The 24,788-nt window shown below is 44.0% G+C and overlaps 1 protein-coding gene across 13 annotated transcripts in view; it reads right to left on the minus strand.

Moving 5' to 3' along the window:
• PRLR (prolactin receptor) overlaps positions 1-24,788 on the minus strand; it is a 322,433-nt gene that overhangs the window by 18,192 nt on the left and 279,453 nt on the right. For 12 of the 13 annotated variants that reach the window (XM_075128420.1, XM_075128422.1, XM_075128421.1 and 9 more), the window contains 6 exons: positions 14,807-14,925; positions 13,413-13,545; positions 5,850-6,019; positions 3,617-3,783; positions 2,741-2,882; positions 1,064-1,193 (listed from right to left, as the gene is read on the minus strand). In XM_075128420.1, the coding sequence (XP_074984521.1) occupies positions 1,064-1,193; positions 2,741-2,882; positions 3,617-3,783; positions 5,850-6,019; positions 13,413-13,545; positions 14,807-14,876 (812 nt within the window). In that variant the 5' untranslated portion in view covers positions 14,877-14,925. The remainder of the gene's footprint in view (positions 1-1,063; positions 1,194-2,740; positions 2,883-3,616; positions 3,784-5,849; positions 6,020-13,412; positions 13,546-14,806; positions 14,926-24,788) is intronic. The other variant, XM_075128428.1, reaches the window with a different exon arrangement.

Consider the following 24,788-nt stretch of genomic DNA (forward strand, 5'->3'; position numbering starts at 1 on the left):
CAGAGCTAGCATGAGTATGTCTCCTTGAGTTGGAATTTACACCTTCCAGCTCTAGTGTAAACATACCCTAATTAGGGGTAGGGGAGGAGGTCCTTGACTGCAGGAAGTGTGCTCGTTTCCCAGCTCCCTCTAAGAAGCTGGAAGATATGACAGGAAGACGAGCATGTGGGCTCCACGCTTTGTCTCTCACCCTTTGAACTGGTGTCTGCACACTTTCTGAATGAGCCTGCTCTCACCAGACAACTACACACTTCAACATTAAGTTAGCTCATAGCTCAAGCATGAGCAATGCTGGGACAAGCCAAAAGTAGCTCGCTCCTCAGAACTAAACAAAAACATTGAATAACTTTTTATTAAGAAATTTTTGGAGATTGATTCTGGTGCTAGATGCTTGTATCCCTGGAATGGCCTTACCATGATCACATTTTGTGTAGTTCTACCCTACCATTGTCTATGGATCTCTTTGCAAAAGACTTGATACGAAGATGTTAATTTTAAAAACAGGTAATTTTGGGTGGCCTTGTGTCTCAGGAGCCTGTTGGCCAAAGGGCCCCAAATCTGTACCACAAACTGTGGCCTGGGCTTTAGAGTGGCATAGCAGTTTTCAAGGCAATCTGGCGAAGACTGTCAGAATATCCCAGACAGACAAGGTGGGTGAGGTAAAATCTTTTAGTGGACCAACTTCTGTTGGTGAGAGAGACAAGCTTTTGAGTTTACACAGAGCTCTTCTTGTCTCTCTCACCAACAGAAGTTGGTCCACTAAAAGATACCACATCGGTCACCTTGTCTCTCTAATATTCTGGGACCAACAAGGCTACAACAACACTGCATAGAATATTTCAGTGCAGTTTGAAAAAGTGGCTTTAAACAGAAACCCTGCTGCAATCTCAGTTATGAAGCTGCTACTGCTGCTTCCTAATACAATTCATTTGTACAAAAACCTTAAATTACTTTTTATTCCCCTGATAATTAACTACAATTTAAGAACAAATGAGAACTCAGATTCTGTAAACATTCATAAGATAAAATAATAGCCACAGAATAACTATCCACAGCGTCTTACCCCTCTTTGCTGTAGAACAGAGTGTAGTTGGTAGGAAGTCCTCCGTCTGAGCCGGGATTCCACCAGCAAGTAAAAGTTTCCTTTTCTGGAGAACGACACCTCAGTAGCTCAGGCTTTCCAGGGGGCTGCCCTGTAGAAATGCATAAATTATCTAGTTAATAAACTTAACTGACATACAGTACACAGAATAACATCAATCCTGAGTTTATGAATTATTGACAAGTACAGGACAGTCAGATTTAGGTATATTTATTGTACAAGAAAAAACATGTTTTCACTTCTACATCAGTAGAGAAGGAACGTCCAGTGGTTAGTACACTAGATTAGGCCTTGGGAAATCCGGGTTGAAGTCTGTGTGGAGCAGGAACTTGGTGTGTGACTTTGGGCAAGTCACTTAGCCGCTCTGTGCCTCAGTTCCCTGTATGTAAAAATGGGGATAACAGCCCTGCCCTCCCTCGCAGGGATGTTGTGAGGATAAATACATTAAAGTTTGTGAGAGGCTCAGATACTGTGGTAACGGGGGCCATATAATTTCCTAAGGTATATACACTCTAGATATGCCTGTCTATCTTCAGATTATTCTACACAAACCACTTTAAAAAAGAGCACTTCAGTTCTCTACTCATCATCCCAAAACTCTGTGTTAAGAAAAACAAAAAACAAATCGGCAAAAGAAGTCTAGCTGATGAAGCTGCATTTTCCTTCCAAGTGTTTCCCCATGTGTGTGTTCTCATCAGTGTTGTCCCTTCTCTCCTGCAGCACCAGACCAGGCTGAGTTGCCTTTAAGGGATAAGAAAAAGGAAGCACTTATGTGTTCCTTGCTTAGTGACCTCATACACGGTTCTTAGAGACCTAAGCTACTTCTCTGATCACAGCCAAAGAAGATTTATTGTGACCTGTTTGGTGTCTCACTGATGTTACTAGAGACTCAAACAAACTTACAGCAGGACAAAGGTTAACACATCAATAGCATGATGCTGATTGAAACACTGCACTAAGTCAGACTGTTGTGATTGTGCATGTGAGGTGAATAATGGTCTCAAGCTATTGATAATCTTTTTTTTTCAGTTCTTGAGATTGGGACCTTTAATTTTCAATGCTCCAAAGTGCCTAAAAGTCAGTTCTGAAAATAGGACTTAGGTTCCTTAGTCACATGTGGAAATTTTAATCATTACCAACACTCTCCACATCAAGACATGAAAAATATAATTAATAAAACAGCAGTGGTGAGTAATGGCGACAGCATGGCTAAGGAGTTTGGTAACCAGATCTGAGGTCTATCATATTTAGGCCACCAACTTAAATCCACACCAGGTTGGTAAAAAATTGTTACCATATTATGGTGAGTGCAGTTTCGTGCCCTGTCTGAAATGAGCTGATGATTTCAATCCAGTTCCCAGTTAACAAATGTCCAAAGCCTGCCATCACAATGTTATTAAATAGCACCTATAGTTGTCAGTCTCAACAATGAGGCCAAGGACTAATGGACCAGGAAGACTGAACTACCATGTCATACTTGGATATTATCAGGGTTGCACTGCTGCTCTCTCTTCTACTGTACATTTCCTGAGTATAGAGGACATCAGTATTCAGGGCTGCTACATGGGAACATTTCACAAACACTGGAGTCACTGAGATTTTAAAAGGAAATTAACAGAAGGATTGTTGGCCGCTCACCATTGGGGATCTGAATGTAACTTTCTGAGCTCCATTCACTCCATTCTCCATGGTCTAGCATGCAGTGAACCTGTACAATGTATTTCAATCCAGGATGTAATTTAAACGCCTTATAATGTGCTTGCTGTCCAACAAAAATAGTCTGGAGAGGAATCAAAAATATAGAAACCATAAGGAACTGGGGCATTTTTCTATATAAATCATAAAGTGAAATCCTGGCTCCATTAAAGTCAATATGAGTTTTGCCACTGACTTCAGTGGGAGTAGGATTTCACCCACAGACTTTAAAGAATGGACACTACAAAGAAGTAAGGGTGAAATCCTGACCCATTGAAGTCAATGACAAATCTCCCTTCAATGAGACCAAGATTTCTCCAGGAGTCTAGAACATATGGCTTATTTTAGATTTCTGAGGGCCAGTTTAGTTTTCACTCATTCCAATATTAGCAACTCCACTTCAGATGTGAGAGCAAGAGAAATATAGCCATGCTGCCCACTGAGCCAGCTTTTCACCAAATCTGACTCCATGATGTAAGGAACACATGAAGTGCGATATTTTCTCTAGCATCTCTGAGATAAGACAAGTTCAGGATAGCCACTGCAAGTAAAATCTACTGTACTCCCAGTCTTGTAGTCAGTTTCTCTCTTTTCTATGTAGTTCTTAGGACAAGAATGTAAATATCTGGAATTCTCACTTTCTCTCCCTCCAAATCACAGAAATACTCTCCTCTTTTTAATGGTCATATTTGGATAGCCTTACTTGGTTACCCTTACCCTTGTCAGATACCCCAGTGTTTATAATATCAAGATATAAAGTTCAGATATATGAACTAGGGAAAAGGGAACATTCACTACAAAACTTTGCCATTTCCTTACCTCCCACTCTTCCCTTTCTTCAGACTTTAGTCGTAATTCATAATGAAGTATAAGCCAACCAGATCTGACATCAACCAATGGAGGAGGAGACCACTTTGCCCAAAGATACAATATCCCAGCTGATTGTATTACTTGTAGAGACAAGTTTACAGGAGGATCTGGCTGAACTGTACAAATGAAAGATCAAACACTGAAACTTTTAGTTTCTGTCACCAAGGAAGCCTCCTATTAAGGTCTAGTATTTTAACTTATTTGCTTCAGGAACTATCCATTTACATTAAATAAGAAAAGTCAGTCAAAATGACAACAGAGGTTTAGAATAGTCCAGTAGCTCTCTGGTTTCTTTTCTCTCTTTTTGAGTATGTTTGAACTGGCTGTTGACTTGCCACAGTATTGCTCATGTTCCTCTTAGACTTTCTGCTGAATTTGTCAGGCTACAGAAACACATACGTACATAAAAGGATGCATGCTTTCATAGAATGAACTGTCTGACCTGATAATAGACTGAGTATCTTTATATCTATATAATATGTACATCTGGTAACACACTGAAAGCAGGAAGATGTTCAGAGTGTGGGTCGGAGCCCCTAGGGCTTTGAATGTAATATTTAAGGTGTGAGTGTAACTCTGGCCCTCATTTTGTAAAATAAACTGAAGAGCAGGGCTCGCAATTCTCTAATATGGGTCTAATTCAAAATACTGTACTAGTAACACTTTTGGTGGGGCTTAAGGAACCACCAGGAACCTCTGTCCCTAGAATACAAGATCTGTCCCTTGATAGTATGTTTCAGAAGAAGGTGCCTAGGGTTAACCTTGTGGCAGCAGTGAGCAATAATTCCTGTGTTGTGAAAGAGACATTGATCTTTGTAACTTTGAGCCAGGACATGTGACTGGGACTAAAAATAAACTTCAGCCCCCTTGTCAGCACTCTTGCATAGCATACCTTTAATACAGTAACTAACAGAAACATTTACTCCACAGAGACAGTTATGAAACACAAGTCAGGAAGAACCTGACTTAGCTTTTAAAATACTGAGTTTTCGGGGCTAGCAGCTAGAAAAATATCTTTACATTTGTAAATTGAGCAAAATTTGATCAGGAAGACACTGAGATAAAATAACCTGATCTATTTAGAATCTGAATTGTTATGGAGTTGCATAAACTGTCAGCAAACCAGTGGGAAAATGTAAGCTAATTTTAACTAAACCTGGTACCAATTTATCAGTCAAAAATTAATAAGATTTATTTATAAATAATAAACACATCATAAGGTTTTCAGACACATACATATTTAAAAAGAATGCAAATGATCTGCTGATTAATGCCATCCTTACAAGGCTCCCTCACCATCAAATTAAGACACGTTTCACAATCAGCAGTTTCAGGATAAAGTTTCAGAAACAAGATGGCTTAGTTCTGAACGTTAATTGTTAAGTACTACATTTAAGAAGGAAAAATCAAATGCACAAAATGGGGAATAACTAGCTAAGCAGCTGTACTTCAAAAAAGGATCTGGGAATTATAGTGGATTGCACACTGAATATGAGCCAACAATGTGATGCAGTTGCAAAAAAGACAAATAGTATTTGGTGTGTATTAACAGAAGTGTTGTATGTAAGTCATGGGAGAAAATTGTGCCATTCTACTCAGCGCTGGTGGGGCCTCAACTGGAGTACTGTGTCCAACTTTGGGCACCACACTTTAAGAAAGATATGAACAAACTGGAGAGAGTCCAGAGAAGAGCAACAAAATTGATAAGAGCTTTAGAAAACATGTCCTATGAGGAAAAGTTGAAAGAAATGGACACGTTTAGTCTAGCGACAAGAAGGTTTAAGTGGGACATGATAGCAAAAACTGAAGAATATGTACAATATTGTTATAAAGAAGCTGGTTCTCTGTGTCCACTGAGGGTAGGACAAGAAGTAATTGACTTAGTTTGCCGCCAGGGAAATTTAGGATGGATATTAGGAAAAAAACTTTCTAAGGATAGTTGAGAACTTGAACAGATTACCAAGGAGGTTGTGGAATTCCCATTTTTGGAGATTTTTAAGAACAGGCTAGACAAACATCTGTTGGGGTGGTCTGTGTATACTTGGCCTTGCCTCAGCACAGAAAGATGGATTAGATGACCTCTCAAGATCCCTTCCAGCCCTACCTTTCTATGATTTCTCTGATTCTGTGATTCCAGATCAAGCCTATCTCCAGTTTATTTTCTGTTTTTTCTCCCTCTTACCTATGGAAGTCACGTCCACATAGTGAGGGTTAGAGATGTTACTTCCCATCTTATTAGTTGCCTTTACAGAAATGTTATAAGATGTCCAGAGATTGGTGTGCTTTTTGTCAAAGTAACAGGAATTGGGACCTGCAGTTCTGTAATCTGGACATTCATAAATTTGTTCTTTTCTGAAATTAAAAAATGAAAAATGATCAGTCATCAGGAAATTAAGTAAAGCGTCTGATTTACTAATAGTGGCCAGGGTTCAGCAAAGCACTTTAACAGACGCTTAACTTTAAGCATGTATGTACTCCTGTCACAGCACAGCACTTAAGTACGTGCTTAAGTACCATTAATTTAACTGCTTTGCTGAACTGGAGCTTACAAGAACTACGCAGGGCTAGAACTTGTCCTCTGTTCTTTTAGAACTAGTAATTACATAGGTCATAACTAAATGTATGCTATTAAAATGGAGGAGGAGATGGTTTGCCTGACATGGAGCCATAAAACAGAATATTACAGAGAACACCAAAACAGTTCTAAAATGTTTAAGAACAAGAAGTTAGAGGCAAATCATAGACAGTCACTTGGTTTGAAGACAGCATGCTGTCAAATATTTTCTTGACATATTTCCACCTGAGAGTCTCAGGACTTAGCATTATGATAGAGGAGAATTTTGTATTACTTTAATCAGGTCAGTCCTGCCTGCAGATAAGAAGATGCCTTGTCTAATTTTTAATGTTATAATCTCATTAAAATAAAAATTTATCAGTTCATTATACCTAACTCTCTTATTTCTTATAGATGCTTTTGGCAATAGCATTATTTTGCACTCATTTAGTGCTAGATTGTGTGACTGACATACAGCCTGGTGCAGGAGGCCATGGAGAGCTGCACCAATGCCTGGAGGAACACTGGTTGAGATGATAACCCAGGAGGCAAATCTTTCCCATAGCTGTGCACTCTGCATCATCCGTAGGTATGGGGCATATTGGTTCCCCTGGTGTGCTGCCTTACTCCATGGACCAATGAAGGGGAGGAGCAGGCTTATGGCCCTGTAACCTCCCCACCCCTATCCAGTTGGGAACCTGTTCCTGCTGCTCACAACAGGGAAGGATTGAGATGTGCCCTCAAGCAGTAGCTGGGGAGGGGTCTTGTGTTCCCCATGGTCCTACATAAACACAGATCACTGTTGGGCCCTTAGTCAGTATATAATAAAAAGTGTCTTAGAGATGTGTGTAAAAGCAAAAAAGAGCATGACGCTTCAATCCATATTCTAAGAGTGACTTTTAGTGCTTGTGAAAGTGGTGCAGGATTGAGAGCCCCAGAGAATGAAGCCCACTTTTTATGTGCAGATCAGGTACAACATGGGGAATAGCAGTGAAAGCAATCACTCTCAACATTCTGTCACACTGCCTCTGTAGTCTCTCTGCAAAGACTACCAATATGTCTACCATTCAGTGACAACTGAGATGGTGGTTTCTGTGACACAGTCATTTGCCCATTACTATTATTACTGGTCAATCTCATTCCCCCACCTGTACAAGTAGTTTAGAATCTTCACACAAGTATGTCCAAACAAAGAACCCTTAAATGGAGACCTGACAGACAGCATGAATATACTGAACCACTGAAGCAAAATGTAAATGACAGAAAAGAAATGTGAATTTAGAACACATTCTCTTTATGTAAACTAACTCCAGATTCTGTCTTTATTAATCAGAAAAGATTCTGCTTTCAATGAAGTTACCAGCAGCATCAGAGGTGATTTGGGAATGACTACAACTCCCCTTGCACATAGGGAACATGAATTTGCATATCTCGTGCTTTTATTTTCACAAGCACAGATGTCTCATTCATGCTTAAAATAAACCTCACTTTTACACAGTTTTTAAATAACACCTGTTACAATCTGGACCAGTCCTGCTCTTGAAATGGATAACACTGTCTGCATGATGGGATCCAACCCACTGAATCCCATGTGGTGCTAAATTCTCTCAGTAGTGACTGGACACTGTTCCTAACTCTATGTCTCAGGTGCACTCCCTGCTGCAGACCCCATGTCTGACACCCTTCTTGGACAGTAGGACCCTGCAGTCCAGCTACCTAGAACCTGGAGCCAGTGCGTGAGCTCTCCTGAGCTCCACAGTTGTTTAGACATGTTCCCCTCAGAGACCACCTGGCTGTGGGAGCTCTGGTTTCAAGTTCACCCTCTCAGGGACAATGTCAATGCTTAATTTGTGCCAGGACTTGCCAGGGCCCGGCACTCCTAGGTTTGGCAGTTCATAGCCCCGGCACCTCTGGGCTTGCCATATCAGTTACAAAAGTAAAAAAATTCCTTGCGCCCTCACACCTAGTTGCTTGAGCTTCAGCACCTCTTTCATTACAAATTTAGCACTGGACAATGTGGCCGTAAAGCAAAGGAATTCTTAAACATGCACACACAGATCTATGGAAAACAAACTCCTCATTTCATCCCCTTTTGTGAGTCCCTGGGTTTGGTCCAAGTCCTTTAGAGAAAGCACTCCCACTGGTTGTGTCCTCTGTGCCTGGCAATTAAATTACTCCTTTTGCTTAGAGAAACACCCTTTTAAAAAACAGATTCTGTTTCTCTTTGGTCAGGGGGACCAACTACAGCTCTCACAGCCATGTGCTTAGGGTATGTCTACACTACGGAATAAGGTCGAATTTATAGAAGTCGGTTTTTTAGAAATCGGTTTTATAAATTCGAGTGTGTGTGTCCCCACAGAAAATGCTCTAAGTGCATTAAGTGCATTAACTCGGCGGAGCGCTTCCACAGTACCGAGGCAAGCGTCGACTTCCGGAGCGTTGCACTGTGGGTAGCTATCCCACAGTTCCCGCAGTCTCCGCTGCCCATTGGAATTCTGGGTTGAGATCCCAATGCCTGATGGGGCTAAAACATTGTCGCGGGTGGTTCTGGGTACATATCGTCAGCCCCCCGTTCCCTCCCTCCCCCCGTGAAAGCAAGGGCAGACAATCATTTCGCGCCTTTTTTCCTGAGTTACCTGTGCAGACGCCATACCATGGCAAGCATGGAGCCCGCTCAGGTAACCGTCACCCTATGTCTCCTGGGTGCTGGCAGACGTGGTACGGCATTGCTACACAGTAGCAGCAACCCCTTGCCTTGTGGCAGCAGACGGTACAGTACGACTGGTAGCCGTCATCGTCATGTCTGAGGTGCTCCTGGTCGCCTCTGTGAGGTCGATCAGGAGCGCCTGGGCAGACATGGGCACAGGGACTAAATTTGGAGTGACTTGACCAGGTCATTCTCTTTAGTCCTGCAGTCAGTCCTATTGAACCGTCTTATGGTGAGCGGGCAGGCGATACGGACTGCTAGCAGTCGTACTGTACCATCTTCTGCCGAGCAGCCATGAGATGTGGATGGCATGCAGTCCTTCTGCACCGTCTGCTGCCAGCCAAAGATGTAAAAGATAGATGGAGTGGGTCAAAACAAGAAATAGACCAGATTTGTTTTGTACTCATTTGCCTCCTCCCCTGTCTAGGGGACTCATTCCTCTAGGTCACACTGCAGTCACTCACAGAGAAGGTGCAGCGAGGTAAATCTAGCCATGTATCAATCAGAGGCCAGGCTAACCTCCTTGTTCCAATAAGAACGATAACTTAGGTGCACCATTTCTTATTGGAACCCTCCGTGCAGTCCTGCCTGAAATACTCCTTGATGTACAGGCACCCCCTTTGTTGATTTTAGCTCCCTGAAGCCAACCCTGTAAGCCGTGTCGTCAGTCGCCCCTCCCTCCGTCAGAGCAACGGCAGACAATCGTTCCGCGCCTTTTTTCTGTGCGGACGCCATACCACGGCAAGCATGGAGCCCGCTCAGCTCACTTTGGCAATTAGGAGCACATTAACCACCACACGCATTATTCAGCAGTATATGCAGCACCAGAACATGGCAACGCGATACCGGGCGAGGAGGCGACATCAGCGCGGTCCCGTGAGTGATCAGGACATGGACACAGATTTCTCTGAAAGCATGGGCCCTGACAATGCATGCATCATGGTGCTAATGGGGCAGGTTCATGCTGTGGAACGCCGATTCTGGGCTCGGGAAACAAGCACAGACTGGTGGGACCGCATAGTGTTGCAGGTCTGGGACGATTCCCAGTGGCTACGAAACTTTCGCATGCGTAAGGGCACTTTCATGGAACTTTGTGACTTGCTTTCCCCTGCCCTGAAGCGCATGAATACCAAGATGAGAGCAGCCCTCACAGTTGAGAAGCGAGTGGCAATAGCCCTGTGGAAGCTTGCAACGCCAGACAGCTACCGGTCAGTTGGGAATCAATTTGGAGTGGGCAAATCTACTGTGGGGGCTGCTGTGATGCAAGTAGCCCACGCAATCAAAGATCTGCTGATATCAAGGGTAGTGACCCTGGGAAATGTGCAGGTCATAGTGGATGGCTTTGCTGCAATGGGATTCCCTAACTGTGGTGGGGCTATAGATGGAACCCATATCCCTATCTTGGCACCGGAGCACCAAGCCGCCGAGTACATAAACCGCAAGGGGTACTTTTCGATAGTGCTGCAAGCTCTGGTGGATCACAAGGGACGTTTCACCAACATCAACGTGGGATGGCCGGGAAAGGTGCATGATGCTCGCATCTTCAGGAACTCTGGTCTGTTTCAAAAGCTGCAGGAAGGGACTTTATTCCCAGACCAGAAAATAACTGTTGGGGATGTTGAAATGCCTATATGTATCCTTGGGGACCCAGCCTACCCCTTAATGCCATGGCTCATGAAGCCATACACAGGCAGCCTGGACAGTGGTCAGGAGCTGTTCAACTACAGGCTGAGCAAGTGCAGAATGGTGGTAGAATGTGCATTTGGACGTTTAAAGGCGCGCTGGCGCAGTTTACTGACTCGCTTAGACCTCAGCGAAACCAATATTCCCACTGTTATTACTGCTTGCTGTGTGCTCCACAATATCTGTGAGAGTAAGGGGGAGACGTTTATGGCGGGGTGGGAGGTTGAGGCAAATCGCCTGGCTGCTGGTTACGCGCAGCCAGACACCAGGGCGGTTAGAAGAGCACAGGAGCGGTACGCATCAGAGAAGCTTTGAAAAACAGTTTCATGACTGGCCAGGCTACGGTGTGAAAGTTCTGTTTGTTTCTCCTTGATGAACCCCCCCCGCCCCTTGGTTCACTCTACTTCCCTGTAAGCTAACCACCCTCCCCTCCTCCCTTTAATCATTGCTTGCAGAGCCAATAAAGTCATTGTTGCTTCACATTCATGCATTCGTTATTCATTCATCACACAAATAGGGGGATGACTACCAAGGTATCCCAGGAGGGGTGGTGGAGGAGGGAAGGAAAATGCCACACAGCACTTTAAGCACAGCACTTTAAAAGTTTACAACTTTAAAATTTATTGAATGACAGCCTTCTTTTTTTTGGGCAATCCTCTGTGGTGGAGTGGCTGGTTGGCCGGAGGCCCCCCCCACCGCGTTCTTGGGCGTCTGGGTGTGGAGGCTATGGAACTTGGGGAGGAGGGGCTGCAGTGGCAGTCTGTGCTCCAGCTGCCTTTGCTGCAGCTCAACCATACACTGGAGCATACTGGTTTGGTCCTGCAGCAGCCTCAGCATTGAATCCTGACTCCTCTCATCACGCTGCCGCCACCTTTGAGCTTCAGCCCTGTCTTCAGCCCGCCACTTACTCTCTTCAGCCCTCCACCTCTCCTCCCGGTCATTTTGTGCTTTCCTGCACTCTGACATTATTTGCCTCCACGCATTCGTCTGTGCTCTGTCAGTGTGGGAGGACAGCATGAGCTCGGAGAACATTTCATCGCGAGTGCGTTTTTTTTTCTTTCTAAGCTTCACTAGCCTCTGGGAAGGAGAAGATCCTGTGATCATTGAAACACATGCAGCTGGTGGAGAAAAAAAAAGGGACAGCGGTATTTAAAAAGACACATTTTATAAAACAGTCGCTACACTCTTTCAGGGTAAACCTCGCTGTTAACATTACATACATAGCACATGTGCTTTCGTTACAAGGTCGCATTTTGCCTCCTCCCACCGCGTGAACGGATTTTGGTTGAATGCCAGCAAACATACACTGCAATGCTTTGTTCTACAGTGATTCCCCAGTACGTGTTGCTGGCCTGGAGTGGTAAAGTGTCCTACCATGAAGGACGAAATAAGGCTGCCCTCCCCAGAAACCTTTTGCAAAGGCAGAACCGCAAATGCCAGGGCAAAGTAATCCTTTCACATACTTGCTTTTAAACCATGTATAGCATTTTAAAAGGTACACTCACCAGAGGTCCCTTCTCCGCCTGCTGAGTCCAGGAGGGTACTGGCTCCAGGTCTAGGGTGAGAAACAGTTCCTGGCTGTCGGGAAAACCGGTTTCTCCGCTTGCTTGCTGTGAGCTATCTACAACCTCCTCATCATCATCTTCTTCGTCCCCAAAACCTACTTCCGTATTGCCTCCATCTCCATTGAAGGAGTCAAACAACACGGCTGGGGTAGTGGTGGCTGAACCCCCTAAAATGGCATGCAGCTCATCATAGAAGCGGCATGTTTGGGGCTCTGACCCAGAGCGGCTGTTCGCCTCTCTGGTTTTCTGGTAGGCTTGCCTCAGCTCCTTCAGTTTCACGCGGCACTGCTTCGGGTCCCTGTTATGGCCTCTGTCCTTCATGCCCTGGGAGATTTTCACAAAGGTTTTGGCATTTCAAAAACTGGAACGGAGTTCTGATAGCACGGATTCCTCTCCCCAAACAGCGATCAGATCCCGTACCTCCCGTTCGGTCCATGCTGGAGCTCTTTTGCGATTCTGGGACTCCATCATGGTCACCTCTGCTGATGAGCTCTGCATGGTCACCTGCAGCTTGCCACGCTGGCCAAACAGGAAATGAGATTCAAAAGTTCGCGGTTCTTTTCCTGTCTACCTGGCCAGTGCATCTGAGTTGAGAGCGCTGTCCAGAGCGGTCAGAATGGAGCACTCTGGGATAGCTCCCGGAGGCCAATACCATCGAATTGTGTCCACAGTACCCCAAATTCGAGCCGGCAACGTCGATTTAAGCGCTAATCCACTTGTCAGGGGTGGAGTAAGGAAATCGATTTTAAGAGCCCTTTAAGTCGAAATAAAGGGCTTCATTGTGTGGACGGGTGCAGGTTTAAATCGATTTAACGCTGCTAAATTCGACCTAAAGTCCTAGTGTAGACCAGGGCTTAGACTAGGAGAATGTCAGCCCTCTCCCCACAGACAGACTTCTGTGCAGAGAGTTCATTCAAAGTCAATGACCCTGCTGAAGCAACCTCATTGTTTCTCCAGGGTAATTATTCAATGTTGATGGCTTTGTCACAGCTTTCCAAATACAGGTTCCCCACTAACTGTCAAGTTCCAGCTACCAAAAGGAACGCTCAAAGCCATACTAAAGATTACATTCTAAACAAAATCCACAAATCGACAGGGACATATTCCCCTATTCTGTCACAACACCTTTGTCATCTGATAATTATCTGCAATTTAAAGACAAGTGAGAGTTTGGGGCCTGTAAATATATATGAAGCAAAGTAATAATCTACAGAATAATTATCCACAGCTTCTCACCCTTCCTTATTGTAGAGCAGAGTGTAGGTGGTAGGAAGTCCTCCATCTGAGCCAGGCTTCCACCAGCAAGTAAAGGTTTCCATTTCTGGAGAAAGACACTTCAAAACTTCAGGCTTTCCAGGAGCTGATTGCTCTGCGGAAGTACATAAATCAACCTAGTTAATAAGCTTTACAAATATCATATATTACACATTTAGGTAGTACTGATGGTGAGGTATAAGGAGATGATGGACAGATTCCACAGACTGGATACAGTACACTGTGTAAAGGCAAACCTGAATGTGTGAATTACTTCTACATAGAATCCAATAGTATCTAAAAACATGTCATGTTAAAATAAAGAACACATTGGTCAATAATCTCTAAGAAAAAAGTGTATTCAAATGTGCATACATGTGCCTTCTCCCTCTAAGCTTATTTATCACTTCAGTAAATTTCCATGCCACTTTTTCATTAATGTTGCTATTCACATTTTCATGGTGACAAGTCCTAAGAAGAATGAAGGGGAAGGCATAAGTGTGGACTCCGTGGGTGCTCTGGGGCTGGAGCACAAACAGGGAAAAAGTTGTGGGAGCTCTGCACCCACAAGCAGCCAAGCTCCCCTCCCTGTCCCCCGCCCTCTCTTACCTCCACTCCACCTCCTCCCCTGAGCGCGCTGCATCCCTTCTCCTCTGCCTACCTTCCAGCGCTTGCTGCTGCCAAACACCTGTTTGGTGGCCTAGTAAGCTCTGGGAGGGAGGGGGGAGAAGCAGGAATGTGGCATGCTCAGAGGAGGAGGCAGGGAAGGGGCGGGGCCAGGACGGGGATTTGGGGAAGGAGTCGGAATAGGGGCAGGGAGGGGACGGAGTTGGGGCAGGGACTTTGGGGAAGGGGTTGGAATGGGGGCGGGACAGGGGTGGAGTCTGGGCGGGGCCGGGGACAGAGGGGGGTTGAGCACCCACCGGCGTGAGCAGAAGTCGGCGCCTATAGGGGAAGGGACAGGTGTCTGTCAATACTGCCTCTAAGGGTATGTCTACTCTCACACCCTGGACTCTAGGACTCTGCAAGGTGGGAGGGTCCCAGAGCTCAGGCTTCACCCTGAGCCTGGAAGTCTACACAGCAATGTGAAACAGCCCCGCAGCCCGAGTTTCATGAGCCGAAGCAGCTGGCATGGGCCAACCACAGGGTTTTCTTTGCTGTGTAAACATACCCTAAAGTTATCACTTACTGACCCTAAAACTTTCACAAGAGTAAATCAAGCCATTTTCAAAATCTCTTTACAGGAGTTCTTAAGAGAATTGATCATTTGAAGTTGTATAGGTTCCAATGAGGATCAGGATAGCCAGATTTATCTTCAGAATTTTCTAAACAAACTGCTTTCAGGAAAATAATGTGCTGTATAGTTTTCTACTTACCATTCAAACACTCTATGCTCAGAAAAAGCAGCAAAATAAATCTAACTGATGATGCCAAGTTTTGCTTCATGTTGTTTGCCTACTCCTCCTCCAGCGGGAAAAGTAGGATTAGAGGATAGCTGAAAAATATGACAATGTGCAACATTTAATAATAGTCTTTAGCATGCGTGTATATATCATTATGTGTTCAAAGCACTTTGCAAACTTGAGCTAATTAATCCTCACCGCACCCCTGTAATTCAATAAGAGTTATAGTTCCCAGTTTTCCACATAGGGAAGATGAATCACAGAAAGGCTAAGTATCCTACTCAAGGTCATTCAGCCAATCATTAGCAGTGCAACAATTAGAATTCACAGCATGGCCTGTTCTTGTGATTTGATGATGAGTCTATGATATTTGGTGCCTTGTTAAAGATCCAGCTCTCAGATTCATGCAATTACATGTGAATCTCAGCTTTCACTTGAAAAGTAATTAAGGTGTGATTGCAGAGAACAGCTTGAGAACATGACCCAACTGAACCCTAAAGGCTCAAAAACTGGAAGGCAAATAAAAAGAACCCATCATTATTATTTTTTAAACTCCCATCACTTTTGAGCCAATCTCATGATTTTGAGGGGCCTAACTCATGTTTATTGAGCAGATGGGTTTGGGGTTGGAATTCAGTTGTCCCTCAGTTGCCATCCATTAAAAGATGCTGCCATGTCAGTGCATGTAACTCACTCTTTCTGTTGCATTCAATTTTGCAGTAAATCTAAATGACAAAGCAAGACTGTGACGTTTCACTCCATATTCTTTATGTAAATATGCTTATGATATGAATGACATAGCTGAGATGTACTTTATGCAAAACGGGTCTTGTAAGATACCATTGGAAAGGTTATAATTTACTGAATGTGATTATCCAAATTGTATGCCTGTATCATTTCTGTATCTGAAGTTAGGAATATCGACTATGTATCTGTATTTCAACTATGCTACTTTGGGTGATGCCCACTGCTAACACTTCAGGTACAACAATGGAAAAGCCAGACGGGGCTGGTAACCCATCAGCGAGGACAATGGATTGTGAAAAGGCTTGGCCTTCCTGCAGACCCTCCATACTGCCACTGTCATGGACACTGTGATACTACAGAGTCAGGTGGTCTTGGCACCTGATACTGAACATTACCTGGGACTTTTTGTAACTTTCCACTGAAACGGAAGTGGGAGTCAAGTTTGGGAAACAAAGGATTCCCGCCTTATGTAAATCCTATATAAGGGTGGGGAGGAAGGCAAATGGAACTCCTCCTCTCTATGGCCTGTCTGCCTAAGAAGAAAGACTGCTAAAGCCACCTGAAGAGAAGGCAAGGCGGGAGTCCAGACTGAGACAGGGGGTCCAGTCTGAAAAGGAATATAACTGGAATTCTGAATCACAGAAACTTCGTAACCTGCCTAAAATAACACTTAGGGTGAGAATTTACATTTTGTAACCTGTTTCTTAAGCATACTGAGCTTAGCTTGCATATTTTGCTTTATTTGGTCAGTAATCCACTTTGTTCTGTCTGTTATCTCTCATACTCACTTGAAGTTCTCCTTTTGTAGTTAATACACTTATTGTTTGTTTATAATATAACCCAGTTTATGTAATTTCTAACATATTGCGGGGGCAAGAAGTTTTGCATATCTCCCTCCACATTGAGGGAGGGGGAAAATTTCATAAAACCATTGGGTTTGTACCCCTTAAAGGGAGTGGGCACCAGAGTGTTGGGAGAGCCCCTAAGGCTGAATCTTTCCAGAGCAGATCTCTGTCTTTTTGTGCAGCTGGGTGTGACCCTGCCTATGTGCTTGGCTGGAAGAGGCTTGTAGGTCTAACCCAGCAAGGCCAGGTAAAGGGAACCCAGGCTGGCAGAATAGGCTGATTGAGCAGGGGAGGCTCAGTTAAACCCCAGCACATCAGGTGACACCCCAAAGGGCCCAAACCCATCACAAAGACAAAAGAAACAATGGAAAACATAATACGGCTTCATGGCAGATGCAAATGAAGATAGGGGCTGATTCTCCTCTTGTTTACACCAGTGTATATCAGGAGTAACTTTACTAAAGTCAGCAAAATTACACTTTTGTAAGTAGGAGGACAACCAGCCCCGTAGCTCTGAAGGAATAGTTCCTATTTGTGAAGTGCATTCATACCACTACATATCCTCAGAACACAGGTTACAGTGCACACAGATTGGGAATCACTGGTAGTGCTAAATCTACTTGCTTAAATTGTAACTTTCATGAGGAAAAGAGGAAGAGGAACCTCAACTAAACCTCCTGTTCCTCCTGATATAATTGGTTCATGACATGAGATGTTGCCTAGAGTAGGATTTCTAGGCTCCACCTGTTGGCCAACTATCATCCAACGGGAGATCTGCAAAGTCTCTTCAGCCTCACCTTCCCACTTCTGCTGAGTAGATCTGGTAGGAAATTGGGCTCTCATGACTCCCATCCGTACCTCACAAAAAGGAGATGATTTGGCTTGTTTGCACAGGAAATATACTTGTTGTTTATCAGATTATTCCATTTCTACTATGTAATTACTTTCCATATCAAGAAACACGTTACAAATTACAGATACGTAATTTAAATGCCTATTTAAATTAAAAATCAGTATATCCATAATGACTTTAGCATGTGTTTACTAGCAACACATACTATGTACTGCCCCAAAGCAAATTTTCGTCTACATTTTCAGATAAATTTTTAGCTGCCACCTGTGAATTTACATGCCCAGTTTCAGGCACACAACCAAATGAGCCTGCAAAATTGAGTGCATGCTGGTTTTAGTCACATAAACAGTATTTGTGCACAAAAACTTATCAGCTGGGCACTAAGTTTACACACAAACGCAAGTTTTGTGCATGCAGAATGGATGTATGCCCAATTCTTTGGCTGCAATCAGTTGCAGGCACAAATTTTGGTGTACAAATCTGGAATCAGATGAAAACTTGCTCTAACATAATGCAGAACATTAACTTCCTGGGAAAAGGCAATAGGTTTAATAAACACATTAAAAATAACAAACTATAAAAAATAACTGTAACATTTATATAATACCCCAAAATAGTAACAAGATTCTATGATACCTAAACCTAGTTAGAAGACGTCATAATTAATTAATTAATTAATATAGCACTTTCTATCCAAGAATCACATTATGCTAAGAACATAAGAGTGCCCATATTGGGTCTGACCAATGGTCCACTTAGCCCAGAATCCTGTCTTCCGACCGTGGCCAATGCAGATATTTCAGAGGGAATGAACAGAACATGGCAATCATTGAGTGATCCATTCCCTGTCATCCAGTCCCAGCATCTGGCATTCAGAGGCCTAGGGACACCCAGAGCCTGGGGTTGCATCCCTAACCACATAGGCACAGACTTTTACTTTTCCCCAAGGATGCCCCACCCTCACTCCACTCCTTCCCTCAAGGCTCCACCTTCGCTCTGACTCTTCACGCGCTTCCTCTGCCCCCTGACCATAGGCTCCCCCCTCGCTCTGCCCCCCCCAAGGCCCTGACCTCACTCTGCCTCTTCCCACCCCCACGCCTCTCCCTGCTCGCTGGTCTCCCTTCCCCCAAGCCCCTCTCAAGCTGCCAGACAAACCTTTTCAAATTCAAATATATCTTTTTTGAGATGGGGTGACAACACAGTTTTCAAGTGTGGGCGTACCATGGATTTATATACTGGCATTATGATATTTATTTATCCCTTTCCTAATTGTTCCTAACATTCTGTTAGCTTGTTTGACTGCCTCTGCATATAGAGCAGATGTTTTCAGAAAACTATCCACAATGACTCCAAAATCTTTTTCTTGATGGTTAACAGCTAATTTAGACCCCATCATTTTGTATGCATAGTTTGGGTTATGTTTTCCAATGTTCATTACTTTGAACTTATCAGCACTGCATTTCATCTGCCATTTTGTTGCCTAGTCACCCAGTTTTGTGAGATCCCTTTGTATCTTTTATGACGAGATAACTGGTTCTGTGGATGAGGGGAAAGCAGTGGACGTGTTGTTCCTTGACTTTAGCAAAGCTTTTGGCACGGTCTCCCACAGTATTCTTGCCAGCAAGTTAAAGAAGTATGGGCTGGATGGACTATAAGGTGGATAGAAAGTTGGCTAGATTGTCGGGCTCAATGGGTAGTGATCAATGGCTCCATGTCTAGTTGGCAACTGGTATCAAGTGGAGTGCCCCAAGGGTCTGTCCTCGGGCCGGTTTTGTTCAATATCTTCATAAATGATCTGGAGGATGGTGTGGATTGCACCCTCAGGAAGTTTGCAGATGACACTAAACTGGGAGGAGAGGTAGATACGCTGGAGGGTAGGGATAGGATACAAAGGGCCCTAGACAAATTGGAGGATTGGGCCAAAAGAAATCAGATGAGGTTCAACAAGGACAAGTGCAGAGTCCTGCACTTAGGACGGAAGAATCCCATGCACCGCTACAGACTAGGGACCGAATGGCTCGGCAGCAGTTCTGCAGAAAAGGACCTAGGGGTTACAGTGGACGAGAAGTTGGATATGAGTCAACAGTCACATAAACAGAGCCAACTAGGGGGGGCGCTTTTCTTGACCTGCTGCTCACAAACCGGGTAGAATTAGTGGGGGAAGCAAAAGTGGATGGGAATCTGGGAGGCAGTGACCATGAGTTGGTTGAGTTCAGGAACCTGACGCAGGGAAGAAAAGTAAGCAGCAGGATACGGACCCTGGACTTCAGGAAAGCAGACTTCGACTCCCTCAGGGAACGGATGGCCAGGATCCCCTGGGGGACTAACTTGAAGGGGAAAGGAGTCCAGGAGAGCTGGCTGTATTTCAAGGAATCCCTGTTGAGGTTACAGGGACAAACCATCCCGATGAGTCGAAAGAATAGTAAATATGGCAGGCGACCAGCTTGGCTTAATGGTGAAATCCTAGCGGATCTTAAACATAAAAAAGAAGCTTACAAGAAGTGGAAGGTTGGACATATGACCAGGGAAGAGTATAAAAATATTGCTCGGGCATGTAGGAATGATATCAGGAGGGCCAAATCGCACCTGGAGCTGCAGCTAGCCAGAGATGTCAAGAGTAACAAGAAGGGTTTCTTCAGGTATGTTGGCAACAAGAAGAAAGTCAAGGAAAGTGTGGGCCCCTTACTGAATGAGGGAGGCAACCTAGTGACAGAGGATGTGGAAAAAGCTAATGTACTCAATGCTTTTTTTGCCTCTGTTTTCACTAACAAGGTCAGCTCCCAGACTGCTGCGCTGGGCATCGCAAAATGGGGAAGAGATGGCCAGCCCTCTGTGGAGATAGAGGTGGTTAGGGATTATTTAGAAAAGCTGGATGTGCACAAGTCCATGGGGCCGGACGAGTTGCATCCGAGAGTGCTGAAGGAATTGGCGGCTGTGATTGCAGAGCCATTGGCCATTATCTTTGAAAACTCGTGGCGAACGGGGGAGGTCCCGGATGACTGGAAAAAGGCTAATGTAGTGCCAATCTTTAAAAAAGGGAAGAAGGAGGATCCTGGGAACTACAGGCCAGTCAGCCTCACCTCAGTCCCTGGAAAAATCATGGAGCAGGTCCTCAAAGAATCAATCCTGAAGCACTTGCATGAGAGGAAAGTGATCAGGAACAGCCAGCATGGATTCACCAAGGGAAGGTCATGCCTGACTAATCTAATCGCCTTTTATGATGAGATTACTGGTTCTGTGGATGAAGGGAAAGCAGTGGATATATTGTTTCTTGACTTTAGCAAAGCTTTTGACACGGTCTCCCACAGTATTCTTGTCAGCAAGTTAAGGAAGTATGGGCTGGATGAATGCACTATAAGGTGGGTAGAAAGCTGGCTAGATTGTCGGGCTCAACGGGTAGTGATCAATGGCTCCATGTCTAGTTGGCAGCCGGTATCAAGTGGAGTGCCCGAAGGGTCGGTCCTGGGGCCGGTTTTGTTCAATATCTTCATAAATGATCTGGAGGATGGTGTGGATTGCACTCTCAGCAAATTTGCGGATGATACTAAACTGGGAGGAGTGGTAGATACGCTGGAGGGGAGGGATAGGATACAGAAGGACCTAGACAAATTGGAGGATTGGGCCAAAAGAAATCTGATGAGGTTCAATAAGGATAAGTGCAGGGTCCTGCACTTAGGACGGAAGAACCCAATGCACAGCTACAGACTAGGGACCGAATGGCTAGGCAGCAGTTCTGCGGAAAAGGACCTAGGGGTGACAGTGGATGAGAAGCTGGATATGAGTCAACAGTGTGCCCTTGTTGCCAAGAAGGCCAATGGCATTTTGGGATGTATAAGTAGGGGCATAGCGAGCAGATCGAGGGACGTGATCGTTCCCCTCTATTCGACATTGGTGTGGCCTCATCTGGAGTACTGTGTCCAGTTTTGGGCCCCACACTTCAAGAAGGATGTGGATAAATTGGAGAGAGTCCAGCGAAGGGCAACAAAAATGATTAGGGGTCTGGAACACATGAGTTATGAGGAGAGGCTGAGGGAGCTGGGATTGTTTAGCCTGCAGAAGAGAAGAATGAGGGGGGATTTGATAGCTGCTTTCAACTACCTGAAAGGGGGTTCCAAAGAGGATGGCTCTAGACTGTTCTCAATGGTAGCAGATGACAGAACGAGGAGTAATGGTCTCAAGTTGCAGTGGGGGAGGTTTAGATTGGATATTAGGAAAAACTTTTTCACTAAGAGGGTGGTGAAACACTGGAATGCGTTACCTAGGGAGGTGGTAGAATCTCCTTCCTTAGAGGTTTTTAAGGTCAGGCTTGACAAAGCCCTGGCTGGGATGATTTAACTGGGTATTGGTCCTGCTTCAAGCAGGGGGTTGGACTAGATGACCTTCTGGGGTCCCTTCCAACCCTGATATTCTATGATTCTATGATTCTATGAGTGTGCCCTTGTTGCCAAGAAGGCCAATGGCATTTTGGGATGTATATGTAGGGGCATTGCCAGCAGATCGAGGGACGTGATCGTTCCCCTCTTTTCGACGTTGGTGAGGCCTCATCTGGAGTACTGTGTCCAGTTTTGGGCCCCACACTACAAGAAGGATGTGGAAAAATTGGAAAGAGTCCAGCGGAGGGCAACAAAAATCGTTAGGGGACTGGACCAGCCCTCTGGGTGCTAAGCACCCCCCATTTTTTCTCAGTAGGTGTTTGAGCCCCTGAGCACCCATGGAGTCAGCTCCTATGGCTACAAATCAGAGCTACACCTGAAATCCACTTGAAAACACACTTCCATTTGAAATTTTTTTACTTACCTTTATTACAGTAAATTTAAGGTTGATACAACTAAGAACCTTTTCCCTGATCATACTGAGGAATAGTCTCTCCACAGTTTTTGAAGCCAGGTTGAGCAATATATACAAATATCCATGATATGCTATAAACCTGGGGTTATCCTGCCCTCATTACCCCGTAACAGGGTTGCCACTCACCACTAGTGCGCCTCCTTGTGTCTAGGTCTGGGAAAGTAGCTCACGCTGCACCTGTGCCCCTTTCTGCTGGACTACATGCTCTGCAATAATTTCTCTTGTGGTAACTTGATCCTCTAACCAGGTCACCATTTAGTCCACCCCAAGGTTACTAGTACAACAGGACCTCTGCCTAAATGCCATCTCCAAATGGTGTTCAACTCCAACTCAGGCTGTGTCAATATACCAGTGGCTGGCAGGGGAACCCAGGCACACCTGCTACACCAGGTTCCAGCCCAGGGACCCTATAACCAGCAATCCAAGTATGCTTAGTCCCTGTCCCTATATCTGGTTCCCTGGGTTCCTTCGTATCCAGCCTCTCCATCTTCTCTTGCCTGCTTCTGGGTTTACCGCTGGAGCTTACTCTACTCCCCATGACTACAGACTCCTTCCCCAGCAACCCCTTTCTTCCCCCGCCCCCTTTTTATGGTGAAGCAGATTTATCTGAATAGTCTATAGCTGCCAACAACTATAATTCCTCAAAACCTAGACATTTATATTCTCTTGCTCTGCCCTGTGTCTTTCAGGTAGTGTAACAACACTTTTTAATAATGCTTCATTTCCCCAATGTCTGTACTAAATAACAATGTAATGTCTGTTACCTTAAGACATTTGAATTCCACAGAAAGCTTTCCCCTTTCTTTATCAAAGCCCTTACATGCCCATAAAAGGTGACCAGTTGTTTCTTTCACCTTACAGAGCGCACGTAGTCTATCTTTGTATCTATATATTTGAAAAAGATTTTTGTTGAAGCCACAAATGTGAGTTAATACTTTAAACAAAATTACTTAATTTTTCCTATCCAGGCCCTGAAGTATGTCACTATCCTCAACTCTAGTGCACAGTTCAAAAAAATCTTCTTCCTCTCTTTCATTAATGCAAATTTTTTGCCATTTCTCTGTTACATTTTTCTGTGCTAGGCTTTTGAATTCCTGTTTACTCAAGAGTGTTTCTATGTCAATTAGGGTCGCTGACAGTCCCTTTTTACAAGAGGTGTCCCTTTTTTCCCCATCTCTGTACAACAAGATCGAGAATTGCTGAATGGTGCAAAAAAGCAGCAAGAAATACCCCTGGTGAATGTAGGTGAATACTGCTTATTATTATTCATAGTAATGATGATATTATTATTATTAATAATATTGGGAGGAGGGGTGGGGTGGGGGTGCTAAGGAAACAGAAATCCAATGTTGGCAACCCTAATGTCAAGCCTTCCATTTCTGACAGCTTTGTTAGCTACTTTGTCTGACATTTAGTTCCCTGTTATCCCAATATGCTCTGAGAGCTACGTTAATGCTACGTATATCCTTATCTGTACTAATTCTGTTATTAGAAATATATTGTTATTGATTAAATCACATCTCCATAAGAAGACACCCCTTTTTAATCACCATAAGGCCTGAGATGAAATTTGAAAAAATGACCACAGCTGCTGGGCATATTTCTCAGATCCAGTTTAATGCTAGCATTATTGCTACTAGTTTGGCTGTCACGACAACTACATTTACATAATCAGATATTCTTTTATATGTACTGTTTGTCAATTTTGGTATACAATATACCATATCTACTCTTCCTGTTTTCAATTTTTTTGGATCCATCTGTATATATTTGACAAAACCAACACTACTTTTTATCTGTCTGCTGGTACACTTCATTTTTACACTTAAGTTTATAAAATAAATCTGAACCCACATGTGTAAATTTCCATTTCCATCCATAACTAATATTTCCATGACTAAAAGTTTTGAATTTGTTAATCTTTTCCTCATCGTTCGACTCCTGCACCCCCCTGTAACTTGAATGGCATGTGAAGTTCTAACATCGTGTTCTACAGTTCGCCTCAAATTCCCAGCAATCCTCTTATATTTGTTTGGTACTTTCATCATTGTAGTTCCCATTAACTTTGGACCAGAAAGTTAGGTTCATTCATAGTGCAACTGGCGTTTCACCAGAAGCTATCTGTAGCATACACAGAGGTGTTGAAATAAATGCACCGCACGCAATTCGTAGTGCCTGGACTTGTATTAAATTTAATTTTTTTAAGTTCTGATTTTGAAGCTGGCCAAAAAGCTTGGCAGCCATAACCAATAATTGGTCAGATTAAGGCTCTGTATACCATCAGTAGTGTTTTCTTATCCGCAACCCAATTAGTCCCAGCAAGACTTTTAAGCAGATTAACCCTTCCTGTAGTTTTATCTTTAACAATAGTAACCTCTTAACATAGCTGGCATGTGGCAGTATTTGTCTAGTGTAATCAGATGATACAAAGCCTCTGGTTTTCATAGAATCATAGAATATCAGGGTTGGAAGGGACCTCAGGAGGTCATCTAGTCCAACCCCCTGCTCAAAGCAGGACCAACCCCCAACTAAATCATCCCAGCCAGGGCTTTGTCAAGCCTGACCTTAAAAACTTCTAAGGAAGGAGATTCTACCACCTCCCTAGGTAACGTATTCCAGTGTTTCACCACCCTCCTAGTGAAAAAGTTTTTCCTAATATCCA

The sequence above is a fragment of the Caretta caretta genome, chromosome 5, assembly GCF_965140235.1.
Source record: "Caretta caretta isolate rCarCar2 chromosome 5, rCarCar1.hap1, whole genome shotgun sequence".
NCBI classification, from domain to species: domain Eukaryota; kingdom Metazoa; phylum Chordata; order Testudines; family Cheloniidae; genus Caretta; species Caretta caretta.